We start from the raw sequence: 20,150 nt of genomic DNA, 5'->3' as shown, positions 1-20,150 counted from the left end.
AGGATAGATTGGGCAACTTACAAAGTGATCACGTGTATGATCTTCCTGAGCGTGAAGGTTTTTCTGGAGATCGCGTTGGGCCTGGAGGCAGAGCCGAGGTGATCATACGCAGGAGAGGCGCCGAGACTGAACTGAGCGTCGACGGACTCGACGTAGGACCTGAAGCGGTCCGAACTGTCAAAATCGAAGGACTTGTTGAGCCCGGTGGTGCCGTGCAAGTCGTACCTGAGGCTGGCGGTGTTGAAGTACGAAAACATGAGCACCATGGCGAAGAGCATGTGCAGCGACATGGTGTCGAAGACCACAGTCGGGTCCGATATCGGCGAGTAGTAGTTGGTCACGAAGATGAAGCCAGTCTGAAAGTTCAGGTTCAGAAGCTTGTCGAGGCTGCCGCTGGCGAAGTAGACGACGTCGGCCGCAGTCTGCAGCAGGAGCGCGTGCGAAAGGTAAAAGTTCGAGTTCTTGCAGGTGAGGATGAAGCAGGTGTGGTAGAGCATGGCGAGGCCGACGAGGATCTGAAAGGCCTTCTTCTGGCCGCAGACCAGGAATATCAGGAAGCACACCTGCGGCATCAGGTAGAGGAGGAAGCTCGAGACCCTGTAGGTGCTCGTGGCGGCCGAGTTCGCGCTGCCGTCGGCATCCGCGCTCCCACCCCTGCTTCCGCGGCCCTTGCCGGTGTTGAAGAAGAGGTCGAAGGGGTTGAGCAGCATCCCCAGCAGCGAGAGCACGAACAGCACGAGCGCCGCCCACGCGAAGAGCGAGGCCACGAACATCTTCATGTTGTAGGCGTTGTGCAGGTTGTGGATGAACCTGTGGACGCCCACGAGCGAGGACTGCGTCGTGAGCGCGTAGTTGACGAGCACGCAGAAGAAGGTCGCCGTGTACACCGCGAGCATTGCCCCCCGCCGCTTAAACACGCGGACGCAGCACACGAGTGAGAGCTCGAAGTTGTTCCTGCAGTCCTCGAGGGGCATCTTGTGGAACCTCTGGAGCACTCGCAACAGGACGACGTAGAAGGCCGTCAGCGAGAGCAGCGAGACCTCGAAGAGGCTCAGAACCTTCTCCCGCAGCAGCCAGCTGGCCGAGGGCAGTTCCGAGGAGTAGAAGAAGAGCCTGTAGTCGTGGAAGAAGGAGGAGAACTTGAGCAGGCCGAGCACCAGCAGGAGCCTGTTCCTGACCGTCTTCGCCAGGTAGCCGCCCCTGAGCAGGAAGGGTCCCGCCTCGATGATCATGAAGAGCGCCAGCAGGTGCCGCGAGATCGTGTCGTGGCTGTAGGTCGCGCACTCCGACACGACGACCAGGTAGAAGACGATGCAGTAGAAGACCGTCGTGAGCTTGCGTACGCTGTAGCGTCCGACGTTGTAGTAGAAGGTCGCCAGCGCCGAGGAGCAGTACTCGATGCTCTTGCTGGCCTTGCAGCCCAGCAGCTCCCTGTAGCTCCTCGCCAGGAAGGGCAGGTCGCAGAGCAGGAACAGCGTCAGGAAGCTCCCGTACAGCAGCGAGAAGTGCAGGTATATGTCGTACTCCTCGATAACGAAGAACCTCGAGAGCAGCAGCGTGTACTGCTGCGCCAGCGACAGGAGCGTCCTGAATACGCCCAGCGGCCACCTGAGCGTGAGGGAGCGCGAGACGCGTTGTCCGAGCAGCGAGCCCAGCAGCGGAACGTCCTCGGGCACTAGCAGCTTGAAGCGCGTGCCGAGCGTGACTGAGAGCAGCAGCGAGCCCAGAACCGCCCTCAGCAGCCTGAGGAGCGCCTTTCTGACCAGGGCGTCCCTCCCCGGACCCTTAAGTTCGCCCTCGACCCCGGCGCCCTCGCCCTGCCACTCTGCCTCGAGCCCCTTCGACTTCGCCCGCGTCACTTTCCCTTCGGTCACCACTGCTGACCTCGGGAACTGGTAGTACCTCAGCGTGCCCACCATGCAGTAGAGCAGCATCACGATCGCGACGTACTTGATGATGATGCACACGTACAGGTAGTGGAACGTGAATGACCGCGTCGACTCGTTGACGAGCTCTGAGGTCATCACACTAAGCCTTTTGCAGAGCGAGCTGTATTCTTTGTACAGCTTCTCCACGCCCTCCTGTGAGAACACCTGGCCCCCGCCACCTTGCATACCCGAGCTCGACGCTGTGTCCACGAGCCTCAGTATCGTGTACATGTTCGCCAACTTAAGCCTCTTCGCCAGTATCGCCTCGTGCTTCCTTTCGTTCAGCGTAACCTCCGGGTTCTGTGAGAGCAGGTCCACTATTCTAAGCAGGTGATGCACGTTCACGTGGTGCAGCTGCACCAGGAACTTTTCCGTAAGGTCTCTTCCGTCCGGACCCGTGACCACTGGCACTGCCGTGGGTATGATGAACCCCTCTGAGTGGAAGGGAATCGGTATGTTCAGCAGCAGCGAGCTCGTCGTGCATATGTCCTGCGTGTACTGGTGTCCGTACGTGAAGCCCGCCTCCACCTGCCCGTTCAGCACTGAGTGGTTAAGCCTGTACCCTGCCGGAGTGTCTGATATCGGGCATCGGTCGTCCTTAAAGTCCCTCAACTTTAGATCCGAGTGGGCCAGGAGAAACGTTTCCATCTGAAGCCGTTATAATTTTACATCGGTTTAGTTTTCTAACACCCATGTACTATTTAGCCGACGCTAATAACTATTCGTGCCCTGCTTATCTATGTCAACCATGCACTAAGATCGTTCTTTACCTCTTCCACTGAGTCATCTCCGTGTGACCCCGACTCCTTCTGCCCGTGGTCTCCAAAGAAGAGTATCATGTAGTTTTTCCTTTTTTTATATTCAGCCAGCAGTTCCTTTACGAACTTGTTGTAATTATCCATGATGTTCGACATTTCATTTGTGTTTCTACCTCCGCAGTGTGACAGGTGATCTGCGCCAACGAGGTGTAGTATTAGGCAGTCGGAGCTAAACAATCATGACAGTGATGCCAAACCAAATTACCAAACTATACAACCATATTATCCATACTATATCTACTTAGTAACTTAGTTGTAATAGTATTAGAAACTCACGTGTCAATATATGTCTTAAAGTTATCATAAATCATTTGATCTGCATTATATATGTCATTTACTGTGTTTTTATGCTTATTTGTCATATGATTTTTGAAACAGTTTGGAGCCAAATCATACGAAGTTACGTCACCTATAAGTTATTGTTATCATAGTAGTTATAGTTGTTATTATTGTTATCATAGTTGTTATTATAGTCATACAATTGTAATAGCATTGAAAAATCACTAGCGACTGGCTAATGGCACATTTAATAGGCAGATAAAACCACCTAATAATTGTACGACTAATAGTACTATCTGTGTGTAAACTATCTAACTCTTACCGAGTAAATTCAACTCCAAGTTGTTACTGCTACATTGGTGTGGGAGGTGATCCAGCTTTAAGTCAGTGGGATTCAAGTTTCCCGCAACCTACAGTCATGTTATGTAACTGTAAATATAGTCATAAGTAGTGGCCGTACCATTCCTACGTTACGCTTATCTCCTGACATTATGCTCTTGACGGCGAAAACTGTCAATGTTGGATATGACGAGATTAGCTTATGGAGCCTCGACCTGTGCTCATCTCTCGGCTGATGTGAACTGCTTCCGGGGGTTTTAAACAGTGAATAGAAGCTGTCCATTCTATTTCTAAATATGTTGCGAAGATCCTTCTTATTATTGGCCAACAGAGGATCGTAAACTACATAGTCGAATCGATATGCATCAAGTAGATTTAAAACTAGTTTATCTATTGATGTATATGTAAGCCATCCAGGTGGTGAGTCTTTAGGCACAATAAACCTGAACAGAATTAATAAGTAAGTGCCCATGTCTGTCGTCAATGTTTCCTCAAGTGTGTAAACTTGTAATCAATCAGCAGCACGCTGTCATTTAAGCGTTCTGTTTTAGCTAACTAAATGTTCATAAACTATCAGCTTACCCTTTTTTGGGCACATTTTCAAATATGTTTGCGTCATTCAATCTATACTGCTCATATTCTTGCAGTATACGCCGGTAACACATCTCGTCGGCTCCCCTACTCCTATTACTATTTTTACTCGTAATAACCCTATTGGAAGAATTATCTGTGCTAATGTTATGTGTGTTATTAGCGCCATCGTTGAAACTTCCATTAGGGTAACTGGACAAATCAAATTCGGGGAATAGTAAGGGAAATGGGAGAATATTTCGGTCTGAATAATAGGGCATAAATATGTTTTTGCCCTCGAAATTAAAATAGTAGGACAGGGACCCAATGAAGTCCAAGACTGAGGCCACAATTACCAATAAAACAAATGCCAGAAACCTGGCATTACTACCATTCGGGGAGTTATCGGAAGCCATAGTTGATGATTTAATTAAAATACACAAAATTGCTTGAAATGCTGATGTTCAATAGAATTGAGGCAAATACACTATGGAATCTTCACAAATATAATAAATTATGAAATATTGTAGGGTGTAGCTCCAGTCGACAATTTATAGCACATATAATATTTAAGCAAATATAAGCACCCACTGTAGACATACAAATAATATATTGTACATATAAATAGGATTTTGAGGTGATTTGGATTTTATACAACCCTTAGAATCTTACTCAGAAGTAGTAAATTGAATATAAGCGCCATAAAATGTATTATAGATCCAGAAAATGTTTGGAAGGAACAATATCGGAAAATTATTGACGAAATTGCCAACACATACCAAACTAACACTCTCAATTATCGGCGTGGCCTTCCTATCGCACTGTGTTGGCAAACAATCAGTAAACCGCAGCAAAGAAACCAACTTCAAACGCAATTTAAATGAATTGAATGGAAACAGCATTAATTTTAAGTGTTTTTACACAGCAAAACAGTACCACGAAGAATGTAATGATATAAATAGGTAAGCTCTGAAAACGTAAAACCGCTAGGAATGAAATTAAATAGTTGAATCACATTTAATAACACGATTATAGGTATAGAGGACTCAAATATATAAATAATATCTGTAACGACCTGGAAAATAAACTCAATAAGTGCAAAAATGACCTGTACGGCGAAATAAGTGATGAAAGGTCATTTTCAATGGATCCACTAATCGCAGTAAGACATAGACCAAAATGGCTCCAAGATGTGTAATATAAGTTTAATGTTTTGTTAATATAAGTGTGTGTATTAGAATAGTGTGTGAAAACTGACGATCATAGAAGATGGCACCGTTATCGACCACACAACCTTCCATTAGGAGTATTTACAGAATTATAAACACTAGGAATAAAGAATTTGATTTGTAAATAAGCTAATTGAGCTTATTAATATATTTTTAAGTGAGAAGGATAAAAATGGAGGCAGTTGTGTTGCACCAATCGGACCAGTTCTGTATGGAACCATTAAACAGCTACGTAGACATATTTGATCTATACATCGGAAATACGTCAATATGGACTGAAACAATGAGTAATTTATGGTACAGCGGAGTAAATAAAGTGTATTTATTGGTGGAATCCTACAAGGTGAACAAGTATAACCATTTATCAACAGAAAGTAAAGCAGGAGGAAAGGAGCCGAAAATAAAAGTAGAAGTAGTAGGATTGAACGTGAAGATGGAAGTAGGAACAGCACTACGTGAATTCTTTAGACTCCACGGACCAATGGAACCATTCATACTAGTAAGTCAAAAATAGAGCAATACTGACAATTATGTAGTTATGAACTGATAAATTGGTAGCCAATTGGAAATATATGTGTGATATGTGAGTAAATATGTCATAAAAAGGAAAATAAGAGTCTAATTGTTGTTTAGCTGTACAGTAACACACTGTTGACAGTGCCACTGACAGAAGCAGTCGAATTCCACACAGAGTTGGCAAAAGCAAATTCAAGTTATTGCATGACAGTGTTATACGTAGAAGATGAGAAAAAAAGGTAAGGAAAGTTATTAAGATGTAGTAAATGGACTAGTGTGTAAAGAAAATAGGTAGCGATTGATAATTAAAAAGGAGGAAAAAATGGTTATTAAATAAAATAAATAATTAAAATGTAGGTTTAGTGGATTTAAAAACAATAAAGTAATATTGTATGATGAAAAGAATGAGCTGCTGTATAGCTCAGATGAAAACGTAATGGAACTTGAGTCGGAATTTCTTAAATCACTCAAGTCGGAACAAATTAAAATAAGATATGACCTGTATCAGCCAGGAGTGTACCTGTGTACGAATTTGATAATAGAGACGTTCCTGGAGTTGTTCGACCAGAGCTCAATGGAGCAGCTGATAGTGGAAATGCTAACACAGGAGATAAAGACGAGTGAGATGTATATGTACACAGTGAAGAACGACCTGAGCTTCCCAGAATATCCAGCAGCACTGAGAGTGGAAACGCCGAGAGACTACTACAACGCATACACTGAGTACGTAAAGAGGTTTAAGAGCATCGGTGGAACGGGTACTGGCGCCGGCGACACAACGAACACGGCAGGCCGTGGAGTTGGGAAGCCAACGGAAAAGGACTATTACGGGCCTGCGATCACAAAAAACGCACTCTTTACGAATAATTCGTCATTCGCGAATATGCCACTGGCTAAAGAGGGACTGGGTGATCGATTAGATGATACACGAGTGACAAACGTAAATGAGTTGTTCAAAGAGTTAAATAGTAATGTGAGTGGAAGTTTAGTAGGTTCAGGAGTTAGAATTGGGCAAAATACCAATATAACAAACAGCATAGTGTTTAACAACGTAGTGATTGGAAGTAACTGTAAAGTAAATAACGCAATCATCATGAATAACGTGACGATAGAGGACAGTGTGACCCTGGAACCAGGGTCATTAATAGGGCCATGTTGCAGAGTTGACAAGGATCTGATGAGCAAGAGTGGAAGTACCTACGGTAGTTGTAGTGGTAATAGTAGTGGTAGTGGTAGTCGTATTGCTAGTGGTAGTCGTAGTGAAGCTAGCACTAGCAGTGAAGCAGGACCAGTCAGATGTGCAACCATGAAAACAAAATTCTACGATTTGACCGGAGAAAGAGAAGAAGACGAAGATGTTAAAGCATATGACCACGTAAGTGGTGAGGAAGATGGTAAAGCAGATGATGAGGTGAGTGGTAAGCAAGATGGAGTTAGTGCCAAGGGTAGCGGTAGTAGCTATGTGTGGGAAGTGGAAGCGTTCATTGCTAATCCGTTGAATAAAATAGGCTCACAGTACTACGATCACGTGACATTTACAATGCCAGACTCGGCGGAATCGACATCAGATTACGAGTACGATTCAGAGAATGAATACGGCTCGGAAGGTGACTCAAGATATGGATCAGGTGCAGGGTCAGAATATAGGGATTCAGAAGACGATGAAGAATACGATTCAGGTAAAGAAGTTCATGAAGAGGAATCAGAGGTGGTGAGCGAAGAATTTAAAGAAGAGCTGGCGGAAATGGTCCACGAAGCACTGGAAGACCCGAAGAACCTGGAAAACAAGCTGCTGGAAATAAGAAGTCTCAGAGTGGCACACAACGTGACAGAGCACGACACACTGGACCATATATACAAGTACGGAATAGAATGGGTAATAAGAAAATTTGAAGAAGGGAAAGGGAATGGTAGAATGCATGGTAGGTCAGATGAGTCGAGTTCGGGAAATGAGGAAAGGGCAGAAGAAGAGAATGAAGAGAGCAGCAGTGGCCCGAGCACACACGAGGAAGGAAATCAAGGAGCAGGAGACGATAAGGACGAGGAGTTAGTGGAGGAACAAGTGCAAGAACTGATTGAAATAGTGGAGTCGGCACGGATGAATAAACTGCTGGACGCGTTCGCATCAAAGCTGGCGCGGGAGACGTACTACGACAATACGCTCAGCATGTGTAGCAAGCATGGCAAATCGCAACTCTTCTTCTGCCAAATGTGCGAGGCGCTGTATCACACGGACGTCCTGGAGTTCGAGGGGTTCGAAAAGTGGCTGGAAGAAAAGAACCTGAAGGAAGATCGCCTGGTTTCATTCGCAAAATGGGTGGAATCCTGATTAATTTTAAAGCAACATCGCACAAATAAAAAAATTGACTAATCTAGTAAATAAAAAAGATATATATTGGTAAATTTAAGTGAAATGTGCACACCATGAGATTTGAGCGGGTGTCGCTCCACAATAAGCCGAAACGTTGAAAATATATTACCAACTAATGTAAATTAGAAGATAAATATAATAATATTAAAAAAATGTCAGATAAAGCGGAGCTTTTGTACAAACTATTTCACAAACTCGGCCTGCGATACAAGGTGAGAACACAAGGATGAAAGCGGCAAAAGACAGATATGTGCCCTTAAAACGGCATAAATATCATAAAAATATAGTGTATTGACGAATATGTAGGTCGTTAAACACCCAAAATTGGTGTCGGTCAAGGATATGCTGGAGGAGCCATCGTTGAGCCTAATTAAGGACGATTTCATCAGGAATTTGTTCATGCTGGACTCCTCAAAACGTTATTACCTAATTTCAGCACTCCACGTAAGTTTATAGGTAAAAAGAAGGACGATCGAGCGCACTTTAAACAGTAATAGATAGCACATGAGTAGTGAAGTAATAATTAATTAATTGATAGGATACTGAAGTAAATTGGAAGATTTTGAGGAAGACGTTGAAAGTTAACAAGTTACACATGGGAGAAGAGTCGGAAATGGAAAGTTTGCTGGGAGTATCAAGAGGATCACTGTCACCGTTCTGTGTGATGAATGACACAGAGTAAGTTTAAGTGTAGTTAGATTGATATAAGTAAAGATGAATTAAACCGGTGGCCGTTGACTAAAGGCTGTGTGTAGGAACAAGGTGGACGTGCTGTTTGATATTAGACTCAAGAATAAAAATCAAGTGGTGGCACACCCACTGACAAACGACGAATCAGTGGTGATGAACATGGAGGACATGCTAAAGTTCCTGAGTGAAATGAACCACAAGCCGAAGTTCGTGGCACTAAACGACGAGGACTGCGCAAAAACAGTAGATTTCATAGACAGAAGCCCAAGAGAAGGAGATGGGAGTAAGCAGCCAACAGGAAAGAAAGGAGACCTTAATATACTGGGAATAACAGTAAAGAAGGAAGAAAACTTTCCAGAATGGTATGCACAGGTGAGTTAATAAGTAGAATTAAGTAAAAGTGGTTATTAATAGTGGTATAATTAAGCAATAAAGGATATAAGCAGCATCCAAGTGGAATCTAATAGTTCTGTACAAAGTAGAAATAATTAGGAGATATGGCTAATGGGAATTTTAGGCGATCATAAGAGGAGAGATGATAGACTACTATGATATCTCAGGCTGCTACATACTCTTGCCAGCGAGCTACTACGTGTGGGAGTGTTTCAACCAGTGGCTGAATAAGGAGCTTAAAAAGGTAACTGCTGGATAAAACTGAATATTCAACGATTCAGTAAAGGCACACTAACAATGTTGTAGAGAGGAGTCGATAACTGCTATTTCCCAATGTTCGTGACGAAGGACAAGCTCGAGGTGGAAAAGTCGCACCTGGAGGGCTTCAGCCCGGAGGTGGCCTGGGTGACCAAGTACAGCGACATGGACCTGCAGGAGCCAATAGCAATCAGGCCGACGAGCGAGACGATCATGTACCCGGAGTTCTCGAGGTGGATACGGAGCCACAGAGACCTGCCGCTTAAGCTGAACCAGTGGAACTCGGTGGTGCGCTGGGAGTTTAAGCAGCCTACGCCGTTCATAAGGAGCAGGGAGATACTGTGGCAGGAGGGCCACACGGCGCACACGACTGAGAAGGAGGCCCTGGAAACAGTCTACGACATGCTTGACCTGTACAGCCGGTACGTTAGGATGTATTAGATTGGTTAGTTACTTTACAAGCAGTTGCTATGCTGGCCGTTAGTACACAGTTTTATGATCCCTTTGTTAGATTGTTATTACATTAGTTGTTAGTGCACAGTTTTATGATGGTGTTGTTAGATTTGTGTTATGATGGTGATTTCATCCTAAATTATACTGTCATGTTATGCATTTACACTTGCATAACACAACTAGCACCAATATTAGTATTATGCTAATGTTGATTTGTAGATTCTACGAAGAACATTTGGCAGTTCCAGTGATCAAGGGCATAAAGACGGAGAATGAAAAGTTCCCAGGAGGAAAAATTACAACGAGCGTGGAGACCTTTATAACGGCAAACGGGAGAGGAGTGCAGGCAGGAACGTCGCACCTGCTGGGAACTAACTTCGCAGAAATGTTCGACATCAAGTTCGAAGACGAAGAGGGGGTTAAAAAACCAGTGCATCAAACGAGTTGGGGAGTGAGCACGAGAAGCATAGGAGTGATGCTGATGGTGCACGGAGACAACAAAGGGCTGGTGATACCGCCGAGAGTGGCTAAGTTGCAAGTGGTAATAGTGCCAATATTCGGAAAAAACGTAGATCACGAGCAAGTAGAAAACAAAGTGAACGAGATCCTTAAGTTGCTACTGGAAGCAGGATTCAGAGCGAAGTTGGACGATAGAAAAGGATACACGCCAGGGTACAAGTATAACCACTGGGAGCTGAGAGGAGTGCCGCTGAGAGTGGAAGTGGGAACCAAGGACCTGGAAAACAACACGTGCAGACTAGTGAGAAGAGACACGAGTGAAAAGATGGACGTGCCGGTGGGTGACCTGGAGAGCACGGTGGCAAGGCTCCTGGAGGAGATCCAAGCGAACCTGCTGGAAGTTGCGAGGAAGAGGCTCAACGAAAGCACAGTGAGGGCATACAACATGGAAGAGGTGATGGAAGCATTGAACAAAGACAAGCTGATACTGGCGCCATGGTAATTAGATTAGTCAACTTGCTAAGAGTAGTTAAGGCTAATTAAGGGTAGTTAAGAGTAGTTATGAAAAGTTAAGGGTAGATATGAGTAGATAGTAGTTGCGATAGTGTTTGTGTAATGGAGAATGATGCCGTGATTAGGTGTGAGGAACCTGCGACTGAAGAGGAGATCAAGCTGGAGACTCAGAAGAGATCAGCAAATGTGAGTCCAGTAGTAGTAATAGTAGTGGTAGCTGAATAGTTATTTACTTGTAAATGTTCAGTAAACCACGCAGATAGCATACCATAGATACTAGTAGTTGGTACGGACTTACCATAAAGTCAACGGTTAAGCAAGTGATAATAATTGTGTAGAATCCAGGCGGAAGAACAGGAGCAATGAAGAGCCTGTGTGTTCCACTGGAACAGCCAGAACTGCCAGAAGGAACAAAGTGCTTCTGGACAGGAAAACCAGCCAAAAAATGGGTGCTATGGGGAAGAAGTTACTAGCCCAGCGGCCAAACCATTGTCAAATAAACACACATATGAAGTAAATTTCATAAAAATGTAACATGTATGAGGTATATGTTAGGGTTTAAATGAATGTGAATGTGTTTAAAACAGGTCTCATGCTTAGTGTTTAAGCGTAGGTGATAGTGTAATTTAATTCTGAAAGTTGAGAAGCCATCGTGTTGGGATTTAACCCACATGTGCACACTAAGTGTCGTTTTCAGCCCTATTTTCAGGCTTAGGTGAATGTGCACAATAACAAAAGTTTAAAATTAACTTTGTCAGTGACAGACCTTTTTAGAAATAATAAAAAAAGGCTCCTGATATACATATGTGACCCAAATTAAGTGGACCCTCTGTCTATGGGTGGAGTCATGCCTAATAAAAAGTCAACTACTACCTACACATGAGTAATTAATACATATATAAAGTATAACAAATAAATTATTCTGTTAATTGCATCAGTCTTTTAGACAACACCATTAAATAATTTAGCGTAAATATCAGCAGTATCCTCAGAAGAACCTTGGAAGGGAACCAATACATAAAATTGCCTAAACTTCGTACCAAATTGCTGAGGGTGAATACTATCAAACAAAAGGCCCTTTCCTTAAAATCGTTATTGTGCGATAAAAACGTCGTAATTGGCATGAATAGGGTGACATATCCGAAGTAAAGCCTGGAAAAAAAGGGAGGGACCAGCAGAAAGAGCAATTGTGGTATGGACTTGACACATTTGATGGCGAATAAGAACGATGCTCGCTGATACAGAGGATCTAGATATCTGCCGAAAACTAAGTTGAATACCTGTTTAAACTTGTTTGAGTATTTCAGAAACAAACTTAGCGAGCTGGACTTGCTCGAAAAGTAGTCGGGCCTGCCAAATATGTGTAAGACCATATAGTTTAGTACATACAACACCAACTGCCTGATCTTGGATAGGGGAGTACTGTCCAAGCCTGATGCGGCACCTGCCGAGTGGTCGCGAACTCGATGCAAGGAGCGTGACAAACTCCTTGCTGGCGCCGTGTATACCATAAAACAGTGTATCAGCATCGATATGTTGAACATAAGCGACACGTTCGACAGATATGCGTTCCTTGCAAACAACCTTCCCAAAAAGGGCAGGGACTTGACCAGGTTTAACATTAGTAGTACCAGGTGTAGGTCAAGTGCGCAGGACGCCTCGTGTGTCAGTTTAACCATGTTATAGCCTATTGTTGTGTTGCCATAACCACTGTTAGCTGCGTTTTCGCCGCCGGTCCCTCTGTTTTCCATACATATGTTGTACGATTCAGATGCATCGTCGTCACGGCCCATCTCCTGCGAACCTTCACCTTCATGGGCAGCGGCATTGCTCCAGTGCTCGTTTCCATCACGCAACGTCAGAATGGCCACGTTGTTGACCACATTCAGCTTAAATCCGCGCAAAAATATGGCCGAGCTCCATATGTACACGAACCAGTTATCTACAAACACCAGTGAGCCTGGTATTCTCGAGTTAAAGGCCAACATTGCCGACAGGTACACTGTCAAGCCGATGAACAGCGAGGATGTGTTTATCAAGCTCCGTGTTCCAATGCCAACTCTGAAGAGCAGCAACGAAACCGCCAGTACCACGATTGAGTACGCAATCAGCCTGTTGCGCAGCGACAGCTGCGAGTTATAGTACACGAAAATCGACGATAGCCACGTCAGAAAGCAGTAGAACGACTTCATGAAGTTGATTGGGCTGCGCCAGTTGAAGTCCTTCATCGACTTTATCGACAAGTCGCACAAATCCTTGAACAATTCGCCGTAGCGAAAGAACAGTATATAGAACACATATATTTGTACAAACACCAGGAACAGAAACCTGGAGAGTATCCTCAACAGGTAAATGAAGTACGAGTTAACCACGAGAGGCTGGAAGCTGGCGTCGTTTTCCTCAGACATTGCCTCTTTAACTCTCTGTTGCTCCCTACCATCTGGGCTTTTGCGATCCTCGTCGTGCTTATAATTTTCATCATCAATAAATTCTTTATTCCTCTCATTCACACTATTACTCAGAACAGATGTTTTCTTTACACCTGTATCTCTGGTATCTGTTCCACTGGAATCAATAACTGAATAGTTTACAGCCTCTTTAACCTAAAAAATAAATTAACTAAAATATAGTGTTAAAACTCACAATTTTAGGATTTAAAGAAGATATAGTAATATTCTGAATTTTTTTATCAAATTTATCAACTAAAATAGACAAATGATAGAAGGAAGGATTAGGTAACACAGAATTTATGAAGGAAGTGTATGAAATAAAGTACAAAACGACTGAAATTAATAAAAAGTAAATAAACTTCCACATAAACCTATACATCATAGATAAAATAAACTACATTGGAATGGTAAATGACTACTTAAACCTGGAATATAACTATGTATACAAGCCAACACACACTATAGAGGGCATCTAGAAATTAGTATTTATACAACTACATATGCTACTCGACCAAAAGCTAATGTTTTAAGGATGTATTTAACACATTTTCTATACGTTAAGTGCCCAATTTTAGCACGAATTCTGCCTTTTTTATTTATGCGTAAGATTACCGATCAAAACTTCACAATTCACTTATTTTCATGGACGTTATAAATAAATAAGTAATTATATAATATTTTAATATGTGTTAGATGTCTTATTTTCCTCTAAATCCGTATTAATTTTTCGTGTCGTGATCTGGTGCTGCCTGTGTAATAAATCGTCAAAAACTCTTCCTTAATCTGCAGATTCTATTTAATTAATAAATATGTATAATCGTGCCGTTTTCGTAGCCCTTAAATTATTCAGTTTGCACCTTTTGCATAAGGTTTGCACGGGAATCACACAAAATAACATCATCCCGTTGTTTTTATAAATCAAGAGGAATCAGTATATAGATTTAATACACATACCATATAAATTTTATATAAAAACTTTTTAACAGATTTAATGTAGATTTAACCCAGCTTTATTGTAGTTTTAACCCGGATTTAACGTTTTATAACAACATCAGATTTAACCCTTGTAATTTAAAAACAGATTTAACCAATAGATTTAACTAAACCAATTAAGGTTGACAAAAACTAGCTTTAATTAAACAACAAGTGTGTTTTAAAACAATATCTAATGTTTTGTTTAAATGTGTAAAATATTTTAATAAATGGAATCATGAAAATTAGAGTAATTTATGGCCTGTTTCTCTTAGCAGTAACACTTAGTTTACCCTGCGAAGCAAAAAAATTGACCAGTTTGGATGTTTCTGGGTCAAGCAATGAACCCGGCGGTCTTGTGGATGGAACAAGGAATAAAAAAAATCTAAAACCAACGAAAACAAAGAAAACGAAAAAGAATTTGTCAGATAAACCTAAAAAGCCAAAAAAGAAAGGTATTGACACATGTATGAATTAATTTTAAATTTAGGACTAGCCACCATAAAATCCAAAGTAAAGAAAGTTAAAAAGCGCCTTTCTAAACCTAAGATTAATCTTGGTGTGTTTAAAGATTTATTGTTTAATGGCGGTTCGAAAAAAAAGAAGAAGTTGTCTAAGAAGGCTGGAAAAAAGAAGTCTACCAAAAGTACCTAAACATAGATAATTTAGCCATTAAATATTTACACATCTTACGTTTTTTTAGATGAGACCACTGAAAACAAGGAGTTGAGTGGAACATCAGATTTGTCTGGAGGTTTAAATGATTTGGTAAACGGAGAAGAGCCATCTCTAGGGGAGCCACAATCTCCCGCCGAGCAGCCAACACCTCTTGAACCGTCAGTGCCTGCTCCTGTCAATGAGGAAAATGAATTAAATGACCAGTCGACTACGGACAGCTCTTCAGACGACTGGGCAATAGATGGTTTGAACGATTTGTTGAATGATAACAGTGACGTCGTTGGAAGAAAACCTAGCCGTGGTGGCTCCAATTCGCTATACCAGGTCACAGATAAAGGGGAAATGGGCTACAACGATGCCAAAACAAAGTCAAGAAACTCTTCCTTTCTCACAATTCAAGAGTATGACAAAACAACTGATGACACATTTAATTTAGAAGATGCTCTCGACCCACCAGAAACCACAACTAAGGGCCCGAAAGGTAACGTGAATGTAACAATAATAAAAATGTAGGCAAGAAACCAGGCTCGGACCTCATGGACCTCATATTAACAACGCCGAGGAAGAAGCCGAAGTCACTCGTCAGAAACAAGAATACACTAAAAGGTACTTTGTTGGCTTAAAAAACAGTTTAGGTCCAACAAACGAGACTGAAGAAGATGACTTGTTAAAGGACGACACTGATCTTTTTAAAGATGACGAAGATTTGAACCCGAAACCAAAGAAAACGTCAGAAAGAACAGATGAGGCAAATGCACTTTTTAACCCAGGACCCTTAGATGAGCTAAAGGATAACTTGAAGACAGCAACGGATGGAATAACGGGCGTATTGGATAGAACCGGAGCAAAGGATAAGCTGAAGGACTTGTTTGGGTTGGGAGGAAATGAAGAGAAAACTAAGGATGAGAAGAAAGATGATGTTAAAAAGGGGTCTGAAGCAGATGCAAGTAGTGATAAGGAAGGAAAACCAATAAAAAGTAAGAGTAAAATCGAGGACATAAGCCCAGCACATAAGACAGAGTACAAAGAAAAGTTAGTGGACAGCACATTCGATAAGGACTTTAAGCACTATATGGGAGACTCAGAGTTCGGCACAGCAATAAACTACTACAAGGGACACGAAGTTAGCGGAGACTCAACGAAGGGAACAAGTAACGTAGTGTTTTATAACCCGCGAGACCCAGCAGAGGATTGGAACAACGCAGGTTTGGCAGCCTCGCTGAGGTACCTGGGCTCAGGATACGACATCATCTTCGGAAATCCACTCGGAGACCCCGTAGTGATGATGGACCAGGGGTACAGGAACCCGGTGATAAAGCTGGACTGGAATGTCGAGTACCTGAATAGCGATGGGGCAAACCTGAAGGAACCGCACGGAAGCTGGGTGAGGCCAGAGTTCTCGTGCAGGCAATCAGAAACGGTAAGTGGTAGATAGAAACTGGATAGACAGAATAGATAGCTTAGACAGTCACATAGGGGCAATCTATTAGATAAAATAGGAGTTATTGCCAAATACACATTTTTGTTAACCCGGAACAACTAGATACCCAAGTGTACCTGTTAACCCCTAGGAAACAATTATGTCGTAGATTGATCACATAAACACGGTCGAGGACTTCAAAAAGGAACTGTCAATAGACGCACAGGCGTCATACGGCATACCGTACTTTTTCAGCTTCTCAGGGTCGACGGGCTACAAGAACTTCGTGAAGTCGACGGCGACGAACAAGGTGAGGACGTACATAACGAAGACGTACTGCCTGCGCTACGTGGCAGGAATAGTCAACTTTAACTCTCTGGACACGACGGAGGAGTTCAGAAAGGCAGTCTCTGACCTGCCGAACTACTTCGACTCGCAAGCGTGCACTCTGGAGCTGTTCAAAAATAACGAGGACGACCCATTGTGCGTTAACTCAGTGAAGCCGTGGGTGAAGTTCATTAAGATGTTCGGAACTCATTTTACAACAATCGTGCACCTGGGAGGAAAGATAACGCACCAAGTGCAAATAAACAAGTCGGATGTGCTGGATATGCAACAGCACGGAGTGAACATAGATGTCGCAGTGAAGGCGGCAATATCGCCGTCGCTGCTGGACAACCTGAGCGTGGGAGCAAAAACGGACTCAGAGAGCTCAAGAAGAAGCGAAAGCGAGCACTTTAAGTACGAAAAGCAAGTGCTGGTGATAGGAGGCGACGGGCTAGTGGACAGCAAGGACCTCAACAGCCTGAACTGCTGGACGAAGGACCTGTACAAGAAGCCAATGCCAATCAAGATTAAGCTGGAGTCGATAAAGTCGCTGCTGACAAGCGACAAGCAGAGGGAGTCGTTTGAAGAGGCGCTTAAGTTTTACTCGGAGACGTACGGAGTGAGTCCCGACGAAATATACAAGAAATACGGACGCGAGTTTGGAATAGCATCACTGGTAACACACATACACATCAATATACACCATATAGATATGTAGATAGTAGTGTTACGGTATAGAGTATATGAGTATCAGTGTTAGCATTGGCTGTTAGCACTAGTACAACTACCACTGTTACTACTGCTATTGATAGCAGTATTAGTGTTAACAGTACTAAAGCATTATTTAGGTGCAAAAGGGGTATCAGGTGGTATACAGTGGCAACAAGTCAGGAAGTGCAGTGTGTCCGCCCAAAACAGTTATCATAATGGGATTTACAATGACCATAATGAAGAAGAAGAACTTCATTGGGAAAAATGAGTTCGTTATCAACATCACCCACTGCCCAGTGGGAGAAGAAAAGTGTCTAGTCTCAAACGACAATCAAATGTCAGAGTCGAGAATATGGGCAGTGTGCGGAGAGGACACAATACCACTGCTAAACCAACAAACTTCAGTAAAGCTTGATGAACCGGTACAAATCTAGTTATGCATTGACCTATGTAGTTAACAAACACTGAAACTAGCCAATAGCTCACCTAGTTATTAGTAATAGTTTAAGGAGTCACTGGTTGAATGTTTAGCATCACGCTAACCATTATGTAGGCCACTGCAACCTGCCCATCAGGCTATTCTATCGCATACGGATTCGCATTTTCAATCCCCAAGGGAAACAAAGCATCGTCTACCGACTCGTACCCTTGTAGACCAGGAACGCTATCCTGTACTCACGAATCGACAGATAAGTCAGCGACAAACGCGATCTGGATAGCATGTGTGGAGAACGGAGCACCGCAATTAACAGTGAGCACACACATAGATATACACACACATATGGTCAACTAGATAGATATCTATAGCTGTGCACATGTGCACCTACCAAAATGGACACTAACAAATGCTAACAGGATATATCAAACCATATGGTGAGTACAAGCAGTCGCCACTGCTCATCTAAAGCAAAAGACAATGAATACAGCGACAACGTGTGTCCGACAAACTCTAAGCTCATAGCAGGTAAGCAATAGACCACCCTTACCTATGCAGCCAATGAGTCTGCATACACAGATAATACTTAGTAAACAAGTACAGTAAAAAAAATAGTTACCAATAGTTACCCATGTTGTTAAAACAGTAATAACAGTGGCTAATAAATAAACAGGTTGGTCCATGGACTTCAGCGAGTCAGACAGTCAGGGGTTTAACCAGATACAAAAGTGCTCAAAAAATACACCAGGATGTAAAGTAGATACGAAAATGGCAACGGAAGCGCACTGTAGATCACACTATTCATGGGTTTCGTGCCTACATGAAGCAGTAAAAGCGCAATGAAGTGTCGTAACAAATGAATGTAGTCTGACTAAATATTATATACACATTAGTATAACGTTAATGTACATAGTAGTATAGTGGGTATATATACGCGTGTATACACACATAGCTTAGGGATCTGTGTATTTAGAAGCGTATCATTGATCAGAAGACCAACAAAACAGCATCAGCGCTTCTTCTTGCCAGGCTTCTTTTTACTGGAGGTAGAGCCGCCGGAGCCCTTGTCGGTGCTCGACTTGCTGCTACTGATCGAGGTCTGCCTTGTCTTCAACTGCGATATTAGAGTTGCAACTTCGTTCAACAACTGTTTCTCTAAACGTGCATTATGCGATAAGTAGACTTACTGGTCCTCCTCTTAGCGACATTGCTTGTGCCATTGGCAGAATCAGGTGCCGTACTTGAAGCACCATCCTTACTTGTAGAAGCATCGGCTCCATTGGCACCAGAGTGATCCCCTAAGAATACTCTAACTCTACCAGGGACGAGCCAATTCCTAGGATACCTTTTACGCTAAAAATTGTCAGTTAATGGAGTAAATAGAATTAAAACTAGTAATAAAAATGGGAAATAGTTAAATTAAATAAAAGCCAGTGCAAGATACCGGTTCTAAGATATGTGGTACGTTCAAGTGCTCTAAAACTGATTTAATTTCCTCCAAAGTCGGCTTGGAAACTGCGATCGATAAATTAACTTTCCTTCCCTGGCTAGTAGTAGAATCCTTATCCAAATAAGTTGGATAAATAATATTCCAATTCGAGTGATCAGTGTCAGAATTCATTTATAAGCATATATAAATTAAAAGGTCAACTATTTAGTGTATTAATATGATAAATAAGTAAAAACTCAGCAGAAGAATCACAGGTTACACCACAATGAACATAATGGAAAATTAACCACTGTTTATGTGCACAATCAACTAAAATAGCTTTAAAAGGCAAATATATTACAAATACATTAGGTTAAATCCAATATCTTGCTATAACTCAGGAGTTTTCCCTGGAAGTGTCTGCGATTCACACATCAACAACAATAGAATCCCTGAAAGGTAGTTACATGTCGTTAATGACTCTTTCCACTCTCAAATGGCTAAAATATCGACTATTTATCTTAATAACTCTAAAATAAGTAGTTTTTGTGTACCTAGAAAGATCCCCAATGCCTTCCTCTTTGAATGAAGTTTCATCCTAAAACAACCTTTAATGTAGCATCAGTTACCATTGAGGGGACATCTTTAACTTGGAAAACAAATACTCGTGACCTAGAATTCCAAAATAACTCAGAAGTAGGAAATATAGTACAGTTCTTGACGCAACATCAGAGTTGCCTAAAAAACAGTCAATGTGCCCATTTAAATAGAGATGAGCACTTTAGCAGGCAACAGTGTTCTAACCTGATGCGAACGAAGCCGCTAAAACTCCCGATACTCCCACAGCTTGCCTGTAATGTGGAATCCAGTGGAACCTTTTCTGCACACACATTCAGTCTTAGATATTTGCC

At 42.6% G+C, this 20,150-nt stretch overlaps 7 protein-coding genes across 7 annotated transcripts; 4 read left to right on the top strand and 3 right to left on the bottom strand.

Annotated features, from left to right (window-relative positions):
* Nucleotides 1-17: 17 nt before the first annotated feature.
* Nucleotides 18-4,350, bottom strand: TOT_010000155 (conserved hypothetical protein; the record flags this gene model as incomplete). The annotated part of the gene is made up of 6 exons (XM_009690694.1): nucleotides 18-2,576; nucleotides 2,699-2,915; nucleotides 3,023-3,155; nucleotides 3,348-3,435; nucleotides 3,486-3,807; nucleotides 3,947-4,350. The coding sequence occupies 6 exons, from the start codon at nucleotides 4,348-4,350 to the stop codon at nucleotides 18-20; spliced, it is 3,723 nt and encodes a 1,240-aa protein (XP_009688989.1).
* Nucleotides 4,351-4,660: 310 nt separating this feature from the next.
* Nucleotides 4,661-5,132, top strand: TOT_010000154 (conserved hypothetical protein; the record flags this gene model as incomplete). The annotated part of the gene is made up of 2 exons (XM_009690693.1): nucleotides 4,661-4,896; nucleotides 4,970-5,132. The coding sequence occupies 2 exons, from the start codon at nucleotides 4,661-4,663 to the stop codon at nucleotides 5,130-5,132; spliced, it is 399 nt and encodes a 132-aa protein (XP_009688988.1).
* A 203-nt stretch (nucleotides 5,133-5,335) lies between these two features.
* Nucleotides 5,336-8,008, top strand: TOT_010000153 (uncharacterized protein; the record flags this gene model as incomplete). Its single annotated transcript, XM_009690692.1, has 9 exons — nucleotides 5,336-5,662; nucleotides 5,797-5,918; nucleotides 6,037-6,478; nucleotides 6,581-6,587; nucleotides 6,639-7,036; nucleotides 7,124-7,254; nucleotides 7,327-7,358; nucleotides 7,410-7,555; nucleotides 7,727-8,008. 9 exons carry the CDS (start codon nucleotides 5,336-5,338, stop codon nucleotides 8,006-8,008), a joined length of 1,887 nt encoding a protein of 628 aa, XP_009688987.1.
* Nucleotides 8,009-8,202: 194 nt separating this feature from the next.
* TOT_010000152 (prolyl-tRNA synthetase) lies at nucleotides 8,203-11,289 on the top strand (the record flags this gene model as incomplete). The annotated part of the gene is made up of 9 exons (XM_009690691.1): nucleotides 8,203-8,262; nucleotides 8,357-8,494; nucleotides 8,589-8,728; nucleotides 8,806-9,112; nucleotides 9,258-9,377; nucleotides 9,440-9,813; nucleotides 10,064-10,801; nucleotides 10,897-11,002; nucleotides 11,155-11,289. 9 exons carry the CDS (start codon nucleotides 8,203-8,205, stop codon nucleotides 11,287-11,289), a joined length of 2,118 nt encoding a protein of 705 aa, XP_009688986.1.
* Nucleotides 11,290-11,733: 444 nt separating this feature from the next.
* TOT_010000151 (conserved hypothetical protein) lies at nucleotides 11,734-13,645 on the bottom strand (the record flags this gene model as incomplete). Its single annotated transcript, XM_009690690.1, has 5 exons — nucleotides 11,734-12,248; nucleotides 12,303-12,503; nucleotides 12,570-12,654; nucleotides 12,700-13,419; nucleotides 13,460-13,645. The coding sequence occupies 5 exons, from the start codon at nucleotides 13,643-13,645 to the stop codon at nucleotides 11,734-11,736; spliced, it is 1,707 nt and encodes a 568-aa protein (XP_009688985.1).
* Nucleotides 13,646-14,075: 430 nt separating this feature from the next.
* TOT_010000150 (uncharacterized protein) lies at nucleotides 14,076-18,653 on the top strand (the record flags this gene model as incomplete). Its single annotated transcript, XM_009690689.1, is given in 10 exon segments — nucleotides 14,076-14,173; nucleotides 14,488-14,693; nucleotides 14,729-14,884; nucleotides 14,942-15,425; nucleotides 15,430-16,336; nucleotides 16,506-17,339; nucleotides 17,512-17,796; nucleotides 17,928-18,125; nucleotides 18,230-18,338; nucleotides 18,484-18,653. Coding segments are annotated over 10 exon segments (3,447 nt in total).
* A 166-nt stretch (nucleotides 18,654-18,819) lies between these two features.
* Nucleotides 18,820-19,431, bottom strand: TOT_010000149 (signal recognition particle; the record flags this gene model as incomplete). Its single annotated transcript, XM_009690688.1, has 3 exons — nucleotides 18,820-18,992; nucleotides 19,097-19,163; nucleotides 19,255-19,431. 3 exons carry the CDS (start codon nucleotides 19,429-19,431, stop codon nucleotides 18,820-18,822), a joined length of 417 nt encoding a protein of 138 aa, XP_009688983.1.
* Between the last annotated feature and the right edge of the window lie 719 nt (nucleotides 19,432-20,150).

The sequence above is a fragment of the Theileria orientalis genome, chromosome 1 (genome assembly GCF_000740895.1).
Source record: "Theileria orientalis strain Shintoku DNA, chromosome 1, complete genome".
Lineage (NCBI taxonomy): Eukaryota > Apicomplexa > Aconoidasida > Piroplasmida > Theileriidae > Theileria > Theileria orientalis.
This window is presented reverse-complemented; position numbering and strand designations above follow the sequence as displayed.